At 41.5% G+C, this 12,467-nt stretch overlaps 1 protein-coding gene across 1 annotated transcript in view; it reads right to left on the bottom strand.

Annotated features, from left to right (window-relative positions):
• The window catches only part of LOC139833792 (uncharacterized), a 59,238-nt gene that overhangs the window by 40,059 nt on the left and 6,712 nt on the right, over positions 1-12,467 (bottom strand). Inside the window, exons 2-6 of the mRNA XM_071824139.1 lie at positions 1,365-1,666; positions 1,042-1,279; positions 871-943; positions 516-779; positions 5-437 (exon numbers count right to left, since the gene is read on the bottom strand). Of these exons, the coding sequence (XP_071680240.1) occupies positions 5-437; positions 516-779; positions 871-943; positions 1,042-1,279; positions 1,365-1,666 (1,310 nt within the window). The remainder of the gene's footprint in view (positions 1-4; positions 438-515; positions 780-870; positions 944-1,041; positions 1,280-1,364; positions 1,667-12,467) is intronic.

Below are 12,467 nucleotides of genomic sequence, written 5' to 3' on the forward strand. Positions count from 1 at the left end.
CGGCCTTGATGAGCTAGGAGTTGAAGCTGGTTTGATCCCGAGATAGGCCAAGATTTTCTTTGTGTTGGGCTTGGCTGCCTTAATCAGCGACCTCCATCTTGATTGTTCTATCTGATCGGTGTCGCCAACTTTCATCCAATCAACAGTCTGTTGGCTGTCAGCAACCAGCGCAACAGTGCTTTCGACAGCAATCTTCATATTTTCCTGACGCATCTTCAGTCCAAGGTCCTCTGATGAATTGAAGCTCTTGGCAAGGGCAAGGAAAGTCGGGGGCTCCTCTTTCTTCGGGAAGAAGTAGGGGAACAGCGCCGACAGTCCCGCACTAGCATTCGCCACGCCTTCACGAATTTCGGCTCCATGAAGCTCCAGATAAGAAAGTGCGTCAAGGAGAGGATCATTGTCGGGATTTTCCAGGTCAAACTCTTGGTTTGTTTGGTCTGCCACACGAAACAACACGTTGGTCAAAAACAAGAAACAGCGGGTAGCATAAAAATAGAAGGGATCAATAATATTACTTTGAGTACGTCGACTTTGTGATTTCAGGCGCTTGAGGATCCCCTGCTCACGATCAGCCTGTGCAGCTTTGTGCTCGTTTAAAGCAGTTTCAGCATCCTCAAGTCTTTTCTGCAGATCCTCGACACGAGCAGTCTTCGCTTTGGCTTCATCAGCCTCTGCTTTGGCTTCGCTAGCAACAAGTTCGGCTTTCTTGCGGGCCGCTTCACTTTGCTCCAGTTTTTGAGCAAGTGCGTTGGCACGTTTGTTGGCCTCTGCAAGTTTCTCTGTCGAAATAAAAAAAAGAGGAAAGGTCAAAAATGGCGACAAAGGACAGGAGCAAGAAGTCAAAAACAAAGACAGCAAAAAAGTTATTACCTTCAGCTCTGTTGGCATACTCACGGTACCCAATGAACTGGGATCCGATGCGAATAAGCTCTTTGATCATGGGCTGTCAAAGAAGAACAAAGAAAGAGAAATATCGGCATGAAAAATGAGTGAAGGCGTAAAAAAGCAAAATAGAGGAAATATAGATATCGACAAACTTACGTCATCCAAGAGCAAAGTAGAAGAGCCGCCTAACTGAGGGGCAGGCTCAACAATCGTTTTAATCCTTGTCCTTTTTGGTGAAGGCACAAGGGGGCTTGATGGCGAAGTAGTGGTGACGACGTTTCGTTGAGGAGGCGAAGATTCTTCTCCTTCAACTAGTGTGTCCGAAGCAAGCAAAGTATGTGACGTGCTCGTACGGGGAGCCACGTCGACAGTTCGTACTTCTTCCTCGTCATCACTGTGATTAAAAGAAGACAGCATAAAAAGCAAGACAAGACAAAACATTTCGGGTACAGAAATAAGGAGAAATAAAAATGACTTACGAGCTGACGAGGGATTCAAGATAAGGATCGTAAGTTGCCTTCTGGTGTGAAGGATCAACTTCTTCGGCTTTAGAAGTGCCGGAGTATTCGACATCATTTCTTTTCCTTTTGCCTTTCGGGGAGACAGCGGGAGGATGAGACTGTGCCGACGAAGTACCTTCGGAATTACCCGCAGATTTTCGTGAATCCACGGGTTCGTTCACAAAGGATGGAGCTTCTTGATTGTCATCCGTGACAATGGCCCTTTCTTCAACTTCTCCATCCTCAGGAAGAGGAGGAAGGAACGCCACAGTAGGATGGTTCTGCAGGAAAATAGCGACAAAAGAAAATTAGAGAGGTATCAATACAATGAGATGCAGGAAAAGTTCGGAACAAAACAGAAATTCGGGAAGACAAAATACCTCAGGGAGAGGATTGGCGGAGCTGTATGGTTCCACGCGGCAAGAGGAGGGAATAGGATCCTTCTTGTTAAGCGAGGAAATTCTTCGAATCAGCTTCTCCAAGTCCTTTACAGAAAGATCATTGGAGAGCCTATTAGCGTCATTTGCACCAGCATACGTCCAAAGGGGATTTTTGCGGGCCTGAAGAGGCTGCACTCTAATCCTAAGGAAGTAGGCGGTGATTTGAACACCAGACAGTTCTTTGCCTCGAGTATTTTGAAGCTGATGAATACGAGACATAAGTGCTTCAGTCGACGTTTTCTCTTCTTCGGAAGCTTCAGCATCCCAGGAGCGGCGGCGCAGAATTTTGGCACTTCCGTCGAAAGGGACTATGTTGTGCTCAACAGAATTGGCACTTTCTTCGTGTATGTAGAGCCACCTTTTGCGCCACTCTTGGACAGAATCAGGAAATTTGACGTCGAAGTAATCAATGTCAGATCGGACACAGATAACAACGCCGCCTATGTTATAGGTGGCGTTGTGGGAGCCATTGCGGCGGAGGCAGAAAATGCGTTTCCACAGAGCCCAGTTAGGAGGGACTCCAAGGAAGCACTCGCAAAGAGTGATAAAAATAGAGACATGGAGGATGGAATTGGGGGTCAACTGGTGCAGCTGAATCCCATAAACAAAAAGAAGGCCGCGGAGGAAATCGTGAATTGGGGCAGAAAGGCCGCGGATGAGGTGATCAACTAACCCGGTACTCCATTGGAGGGGTTGGGTAGCTTTCTTCGCTGGGAAAGCGGATGGCATCCTCTTTCTTCATCAGGCCTAGCCTCTTCAGCAGATTGACGTCTTGGTTGGAGATTTTCGATCTCTCCCACTCAAGATCTTCAGCGGCCATCTTGGACTCTGGAGTACTGTGGCGAGTGAGTCGCGTGCGCGGTGGCATCAACGGCACTGGAAAAGCAAAGTTCGTGCGTGTGTAAGATCAAAGAGAGTTGGGTGCAATGGAAGTTTTTTGCAAAGAGGAACAGAGGTACGGCGCAAACGAAGATGTGAACAGAGGTTGAAGAAAGGTTTATATAGGAATTGGGCGAAGCAATGCACCGTTGGATGAAGAAATCGTGTGGTGAAAAAAGATCTTGTAGATAAAGGGTAAAAAGGTATTTTTACTGAGATGGAACAACAAAGCAAGCATAAAGACGTGCGCCAGGAAAAGCGGAGGACGTGTGTCCCCCACTTGCACGACGTGTCAACATGGTGGAAACAATGGACCCACAAGGAAGAAAAATCACGACTAGTAACAGAGATGAAGTAAATTTGACTAAGGGAAGCATGCCGACAAGAAAAATAAAAGAAGATTGACGACAGGAGAAGTTATTGAATACTTCGGGAGCCTTTGATCAAATACAAGTTTTTGCCCAAATGCTCGGGGGCTACTTCGACAAAAGTAAAATTTCGAGTATGGCAATATAGAAATTGTGGGAGCCTACAACCAAGCACAAGTCCTTGGCTGTAGCCTCGGGGGCTACTCCCATCGGGAGCGCTATTCGCGCAACCGAGAGATGAAAAGAAGATCATATCGAGAAATAATGACAATATAGCGACAAGGTGGATTAAACTGTTGAGCCTACAACCAAGCACGAGTCCTTGGTTGTAGCCTCGGGGGCTACTCCCATCGGGAACGCTGTTCGCGTACCCGATGAAATTAAAAAAGAAAGATAGAAAAGCAAAAGAGTATATTTCGAGTTATAACTAACTCTACATATACTCCCATCGGGAGAGCAATATAAGTCATCTTTGACTCTATAAATGAGCCATTCCAACAGCCGAAAAAGCACTCGACAATATATTCTCAGAACGCCAAAGTTGCGATCAATTTCTGAATGCCGCAAATTTGCGAAGGTAAGACCCCAGATCCGTTCTGCTGGGCATAGCATCGCCGAAGATCGCGTCAAGCATTTTTATCCGTATCAACAGATACGAAGAAAAATCCTAACAGACGCGTTAGGTACCCGATAAATTTTACTGGGACTCGACAGAATGGTAAGACCTTAAGCGGCGCCTGTCGAAGTTTACACCAGTATCCCGAGGTCATGTCCAGGGACGTGATCTTGAAGTAGGTTTTTGCGGATTGCCACGAGAGCAGTTAACTAGTACCTGATCCGTCAGATGAACTAGCCCCAATTACCATTATCCCTGTACAATATAGAATTTTATGTGAAGAAATATAGAAAAGTTAAAGCTGTCGATTAAAAATAAACAGTGGAGATTTTCCCTGACTCTACGATTCAAGCAAAATCTCGGGGGCTACTGACATAGGCATCCCAAATGGGCCTACCAAAGATAGTACCCGGGGTTTATTGAAGGCCCACTACCCGAAGAATAAGAAGATTCGGGAGCCCAAGATATATTAAGGAAAGTTAGAGTTGTAATAGGAAGTGTTATTTGTAATCTGGCGGGATGAATTAGAAACCGTCCCGGACTCTGTAACTTGTACAACACGAATCCCTCGGCTCCGCCTCCTATATAAAGGGGGAGTCGAGGGACGAAGAGATCATCGAATCATTGTCTACAAACCCTAGTTTTCATAACCGTCGAGTACTTTTCGGCTGAAACCTTCGAGATCTACTTGCCCTCTACTTCCAACTAAACCCTAGCCTACAATCCATAGGCATTGACAAGTTGATACCTTGTCACCTGGTAATATTATTATTGACAATTTCTATGCAAGACTTTCTTTTCAAGACAAGACCTTGCTGGATACTTCTTGTTCTGGATCATTTACACGCAACAAGGAAGAGTTTAAAAGGGACCTTCTTAATCGGATCCAAGAAAATACTGAAGGTTGGGAGAACGACAAGGATAGAGAATCAGGTATAATTTATAATTATAAATGCATTGAAGCTTTTATGGATACTGATAAATTTCGTAATATGAGTGCTACTTATGGTCTTGATTCTTAAGTTGATGCAAATCTTTATAAAGCTTTTGCTTCTCATTATGAATTGCCTAAGAAGAACTTTGATAAGTATCATGAACCGTATAAAGATAAAATTGATTCATCTATAAATAAATGTGTTGTAGTTGAAATTGTTGATCATGTTATTCCTGAAGCTTATATTGAAAAAACTCCTTTCCCTGCTAAAATGAAGGAGTACTCTGTTATAAATAGTGCGGTTCATAAAAGTGAAAAGAAACCTATAGAACCTGAAGAACAAATAAAAGTTGAACCTGCTGTCGCAATTGTTAAAGATCTTGTGACTGAAAATGTAGAAGATGGTCATATTATTTTCTGTGAAGATGCTTCTAATATTGTTTCGCATCCTAATAAGTCTAGGAAAGCTAGTGTTCCTATGCTATCTGTTAGAATTGGTGATCATTGTTATTATGGATTATGTGATATTGGTGCAAGTATTAGTGCTATTCCTTATGAGCTTTACACGGAGATTATGCACGAAATTGGCTCTTGTGAACTTGAAGATATTGATGTGGTTATTCGGCTGGCTAATAGAGAAACTATCTCTCCAATTGGTATTATTCGAGATGTGGAAGTTATATGTGGTAAGATTAAATATCCTGCTGACTTTTTGGTACTTGGTTCTGCTGCTAGTAAATATTGTCCTATCATTTTTGGTAGACCTTTTCTGAATACATGTGGAGCTATTATAGATTGCAAGAAAGAGAAAATTTTGACTAAATTTGCTGGTGAATCTTATGAGTTTAACTTCTCTAAATTTACCAAAACTCCTTATAAAATTGATTCGCCTAATAGTGATTTTAAAGTTGAACAGTGTGCATCTATTGATCTTGCTCCTAGTAATCCTTTGCAGCAACATTTGGAGAATAGTGAGAGTGAAGTTTTTAGGGAAGAAAGAGATGAGCTTGATGAAATTTTCCTTCGTCAACCTATTCTTAAACATGATTTACCGGTAGAAGATCTAGGTACAACACCACCACCAAAGGAAGATCCTGTCTTTGATTTAAAACCATTGCCTGATAATCTTAAATATGCTCATATTGATGATAAGAAAATATATCCTGTTATTATTAGTTCTAAGCTTTCAGAGTTTGAAGAAGAAAGGTTATTGGAAATACTGAAGAAACACCGATGTGCTATTGGCTACACTCTTGATGACTTGAAGGGGATTTCTCCCTCTATTTGCCAACACGCCATTAATATGGAAGATGATGCAAAGCCTGTTGTTGAACCTCAGCGTCGTCTAATTCCTAAGATGAAGGATGTGGTAAGAAATGAGGTATTAAGACTCCTTGAAGCTGGTATTATATATCCTATTGCTGATAGTAGATGGGTTAGTCCTGTGCATTGTGTTCCTAAGAAAGGAGGAATGACTGTTGTGCCTAATGATAATGATGAGCTCATACCTCAAAGAGTAGTTGTAGGTTATAGAATGTGCATTGATTATCAAAAAGTTAATAAGGTTACTAAGAAAGATCATTACCCTTTACCATTTATTGATCAAATGTTAGAAAGGCTATCTAAAAATACTCATTTTTGCTTTCTTGATGGTTATTCTGGGTTTTCACAAATTGCTGTTAAAACTAAAGATCAAGAGAAAACCACTTTCACTTGTCCCTATGGAACTTATGCTTATAGGCGTATGCCTTTTGGTTTATGTAATGCTCCTGCTACTTTTCAAAGATGCATGTCTGCTATTTTTCATGGCTTTTGTGAGAGTATTGTAGAGGTATTCATGGATGATTTTTCTGTCTATGGGAATTCTTTTGATAGTTGCTTGCGAAACCTTGATAAAGTTTTGCAGAGATGTGAAGAAACTAACCTTGTTCTTAATTGGGAGAAATGCCACTTTATGGTTAATGAAGGAATTGTATTGGGACATAAAATTTCTGAGATAGGTATTGAAGTTGATAGAGCTAAAGTTGAAGCAATTGAGAAGATGCCCTATCCTAGGGATGTTAAAGGTATTCGTAGTGTTCTTGGTCATGCTGGGTTTTATAGGAGGTTTATTAAAGACTTCTCTAAGATTTCAAAGCCTCTTACTAATCTTCTTCAAAAAGACGTACCTTTTGTTTTTGATGATGATTGTAAGGAAGCTTTTGAAACTCTAAAGAAAGCCTTAACAACTGCCCCTATAGTTGAACCCCCTGATTGGAATTTACCATTTGAAATTATGTGTGATGCTAGTGATTTTGTCAGAGCGCTGTTCTTGGACAGCGAGTAGATAAAAAACTGAATGTTATTCATTATGCTAGTAAAACTCTTGATGCTGCTCAAAGAAATTATGCTACTACTGAAAAAGAATTGTTAGCTGTAGTCTTTGCTTGTGATAAATTTAGATCATATATTGTTGATTCAAAAGTTACGATTCATACTGATCATGCTGCAATTAGATACCTTATGACAAAGAAAGATGCTAAGCCAAGGCTTATTAGATGGGTACTTCTTTTGCAAGAATTTGATTTACATATTGTAGATAGGAAAGGTGCTGATAATCCTGTTGCTGATAATTTGTCTAGATTGGAAAATATTGCTTATGATCCTGTTCCTGTTAATGATAGTTTTCCAAATGAACAATTGGCTGTAATAAAGGTGAATTCGCGAGATAGCCCTTGGTATGTCGATTATGCTAACTTTATTGTTTCCAAGTACTTGCCTCCAACCTTTTCAGCTCAAAGAGAGGAGGAAATTCTTTTATGACTTGAGGCATTATTTTTGGGATGACCCACACTTATATAAAGAAGGAGTGGATGGTATTCTGCGAAGGTGTGTTCCCGAATATGAACAACAAGAAATATTGAGTAAATGTCATGGTAGTGCTTATGGAGGACATCACGCCGGAGATAGAACTGCACAAAAGGTTCTACAATCAGGTTTTTATTGGCCAACTCTCTTCAAAGATGCAAGAAAGTTTATTTTATCTTGTGATGAATGTCAAAGGGTTGGTAATATCTCCAGACGCAATGAAATGCCTATGAATTATACTCTTGTTATTGAACCGTTTGATTGTTGCGGATTTGACTTCATGGGACCTTTTCCCTCTTCAGAAGGTAACACTCATATACTTGTTGCTGTTGATTATGTTACTAAATGGGTGGAAGCCATACCTACAAAAAGTGCTGATGGTGAGACCTCTTTAAGAATGCTTTTAGATATTATTTTTCCTAGATTTGGAGTTCCTAGATATATTATGACAGATGGAGGTTCTCATTTTATTCATGGTGGTTTTAGAAAAACTCTTGCTAAATATGGTATTAATCATAGAATTGCTTCTGCTTATCATCCTCAAACTAGTGGGCAAGTAGAATTATCAAATAGAGAGATTAAATCTATCTTGCAAAAGACTGTCAATAAAACTAGAAAGAACTGGGCTATTAAATTGAAAGACGCACTATGGGCTTATAGAACTGCTTATAAAAATCCTATGGGTATGTCGCCCTATAAAATGGTTTATGGAAAAGCTTGTCATTTACCTTTAGAATTAGAGCACAAAGCTTATTGGGCTGTTAGGGAACTAAACAAAGATCCTAAACTAGCCGGTGATAAGAGGTTGTTGCAATTAAGTTCTCTAGATGAATGGAGAAGTGAAGCTTATGAAAATGCTAAACTCTTTAAAGAGAAAGTTAAGAAATGGCATGATAGAAGAATTATCAAAAGAGAATTTAATGTTGGGGATAAAGTCCTATTGTATCGGTCTCTGCCTCGCATTCTTTGCAGGGAAATTACTCTCGAAATGGGAAGGACCATATGTCATTGATGAGGTTTACCGGTCAGGAGCAATTAAAATTAGTTCTCTCCAAGGCAATGCCACGCAAGTGGTGAATAGACAAAGACTCAAGCATTATATCTCAGGTGATTCTTATAATGTAGATGTTGATGTTATTCGAGTGGAAACACCGGAGGCTTTCATCAAAGGTCAAATTAGCAGTCCTCCAGAACTCGACTTTGAATAGGTAATAAAGACAGTAATAAAAAGTTCGCGATTTACTTTCCGAACATTGTTTTTGCTGTTTTTGGAAAATATGAAAAATTACGAGATCGAAACGGAGTGGAGGAGGCGCACGAGGGCGTGCCCCCATAGGCCGGCGCGGGCCCCAGCCTGGCCGCGCCGCCCTATGAGGACACCGCCTCGTTGTCCCTCTCCGACTCTTGTTCGACCTGGTACTTTCCTTCTGTCGTAAAAATTACTGCTATATAATCCCCGGACCCCTGGAGGTCCGTATATCGTTTTTTTCGACGTGTTTTGTTTCGAGCTGTTTCTGCCAGGATTTGCTTCGGATCTAGAGGTATCATGTCTTCGTCAGAGACTCCGGGGGACAGTTCCTGCAAGGGCGTTGACAACCTGTACATGAACGAGCTGAGGATGCATCCCAAGGAGTTGCTGCTCGTTAATGGGGAGCTGCAGATCAAAGATGTCCAGGGTCCTAAAGGAGAAGGAAGCTTGGAAGACAGGATGGAGAAGCTAGAACAGGAGGTCTTCAACTACAAGAAGATGGCTGAGCGTGAAGTGGATATCTTCCACAAGATTGTGTCTGGACTCATTGCTGAACACGAGAAGGAAGTTGCAAAGCTATGGGGCGACATCCTCTCACTTCACGACACCACCAACAAACTCCAAGCTCAACTCTATGACGTTCAGACTCAGAATTGTGAGTATGAAAACAGGTTTAAACACATAAGCCATGCTGCTAGTTTCAGGATTCCCGAGACCAAGATGTCATTTGTTGATGGAGAGCCTTTTCCTTGGAAGTCTGAAGACGGGAATTCATCACCGCCACCGCCAAAGGATTAATTCATCATCGCTATTGGCATCCCCTTGGTTTGTTCCAAGCTTGGGGGAGTGCCGCGGTATCACATCATCACTATCTTTTACTTTTTATTATCAAGTAGTGTCATATCATGAGTAGGGAAGTTATCATATAAGATGGGTTGCAGTGTGGAAGTATCACTCCTTTAGTTTGTCTATGTATCCCTTGGGGTGAGTTATCGTTATGAAATATTAATGAGAAGTCTTATCATTTACATATTGCACACCTTATTTTAGTTTGCAATTTCTATTATATGATTGATCTTGATTTTAGTATTGGTACCACTTTGGGAGCATTGAGTAAATCTATTTGGTTTTGGCAAACTTAGCATTGGTCAATAGCAACAACACCTTGAGGTTTAAGTAGAAAAGAGAAATACATATAGTTGTTTCATTGTCTTCCTTTCTTGTTAGCTCATAGCTTATTATTCTGAAGTTAAAATTGTTTGTGCTTGCAAGAAAGATGCATGATTATGTCTATCACATGTATATTCGTTTGTTTCCCTCAACTCTTATGCTTGCTAATTAACCTTGCTAGCCAAAGACCTGTACTGCGAGGGAATGCTTCTCATGCATCCAAACCTTTAAACCAAAACCCATGCCATGTGTGTCCACTATGACTACCTATTATGTGGTATTTCCTGCCACTCCAAGTAAATACTTCATGTGCTACCTTTAAACAATTCAAAACTTTATTACTCCTTATTTGTGTCAATGTTCTATAGCTCATGAGGAAGTATGTGGTGTTTATCTTTCAATCTTGTTGGGCAACTTTCACCAATGGACTAGTGGCTTCATCCACTTATCCAATAACTTTGCAAAAAGAGCTGGCAATGGGATTCCCAGTCCCAAACTAATTAACCAAAATAGACACTCCTCCATGGTATGTGATTGTTGGACGGCACCCGAAGGATTTGGTTAGCCATGGCTTGAGAAAGCAAAGGTGGGGAGGAGTGTCATCTAAAATAAAACTAAAATAAAAAGACACTCCTTCATGGTATGAGATTGTTGGCAGGCACCCGAGGATTCGGTTAGCCATGGTTTGTGAAAGCAAAGGTTGGAAGGAGTGTCAACCAAAAATAAAACTTTATGGGAGCCGCTCTTTGAGAGTTTGTCTGGAAAGGGGGTTAGAGTACCCGCTACCAATCGTTGACAACAACAAACACCCCCCAAAACTTTACTTTTATGCTCTCTATATGATTTCAAAACTTGAAAAGCTCTAGCACATGATTTAATCCCTGCTTCCCTCTGCGAAGGGCCTGTCTTTTACTTTATGTTGAGTCAGTACACCTATTTCCCTCCATCTCAAGCAAGCATTTGAGTTGTTGTGATCAAACCATTATATTGTGATTTGCTTCATCATGTCTTTACTCTTCCTTGTTTAGTACAAGTTTTATCTGAATGAATATAGCTTAGCAAGTTATCAATGATCATTATGATTGAGTATGCAGGATGAGCCACATAAGTTTTAATATGGGAGCGCTGCTCAATAGATAAGTGTAATCTGTTAACTGTTCTCTGACCAAGAACAAAGTTTGCCATCACCAATTATGATTTCTTATGCACCTTTATTTGTGATTACCTTATACTTGTTTCAAGTTGAGTCATATGAGGAAGTTGTTTACTAGAATGTCTTGTGTGAATGAACATGATGCTTCTTGTCCGTATTTGATTTATCGACTCTTCACTCCATAAACATGTGGTCTTGTTTACCGAGTTCAGTTTCGCTTGGGGACAAGCGAGGTCTAAGCTTGGGGGGAGTTGATACGTCCAATTTGCATCACTATTTTATATCATAATTTGCTGTTATTCATTGATATATTTCATATTTGGAGATAATACTTATGTTATTTCATCTATTTTGCATGTTTCATGATTATTGGAGGATCGCGCACCGGAGCCAGGATTCTGCTGGAAAAAGCATCGTCAGAACGCAATATTTCGGAAGATCAACAATTGACGGGAATTACACGAAAACTCCTATTTTTCCAGATGACGAAGGGAGCCAGAAGGGGGAGCTGAGGAGGGCCGCCATGGGCCCCCCTCACAGGCCGGCGCGGCCTGCCCTGCCGCGCCGCCTCGTGAGGAGGGGGCCCACAGCCCCCTCTCGCCTCCTTTTCTTCGCGTACGCCTTCGTCCCGAAAACCTAAGCCAGAGGGGTACGTCGAACAGAGCCACAGCCGCCTCTGCGGGGCGGAGAACACCAGAGAGAAAAGAGCTCTCCGGCGGGCAGGAATCCGGCGGGGAAATTCCCTCCCGGAGGGGGAAATCGACGCCATCGTCACCGCCATCGAGCTGGACATCATCTCCATCACCATCACCATCATCTTCATCATCATCACCGCCGTCTCCACCGCTGCACCTCGTCACCGCTGTAGCAATTTGGGTTTGATCTTGATTGTTTGATAGGGGAAACTCTCCCGGTGTTGATTTCTACTTGTTATTGATGCTATTGAGTGAAACCATTGAACCAAGGTTTATGTTCAGATTGTTATTCATCATCATATCACCTCTGATCATGTTCCATATGATGTCTCGTGAGTAGTTCGTTTAGTTCTTGAGGACATGGGTGAAGTCTAAATGTTAGTAGTGAATTATGGTTGAGTAGTATTCAATGTTATGATATTTAAGTTGTGGTGTTATTCTTCTAGTGGTGTCGTGTGAACGTCGACTACATGACACTTCACCTTTATGGGCCTAGGGGAATGCATCTTGTACTCGTTTGCCAATTGCGGGGTTGCCGGAGTGACAGAAACCTGAGCCCCCGTTGGTATATCGATGTAGGAGGGATCGCAGGATCTCAGAGTTTAAGGCTGTGGTTAGATTTATCTTAATTACTTTCTTGTAGTTGCGGATGCTTGCAAGGGGTATAATCACAAGTATGTATTAGTCCTAGGAAGGGCGGTACATTAGCATAGGTTCACCCACACAACACT

Source organism: Lolium perenne, chromosome 7, assembly GCF_019359855.2.
Source record: "Lolium perenne isolate Kyuss_39 chromosome 7, Kyuss_2.0, whole genome shotgun sequence".
In the NCBI taxonomy this organism is placed as follows: Eukaryota; Viridiplantae; Streptophyta; class Magnoliopsida; order Poales; family Poaceae; genus Lolium; species Lolium perenne.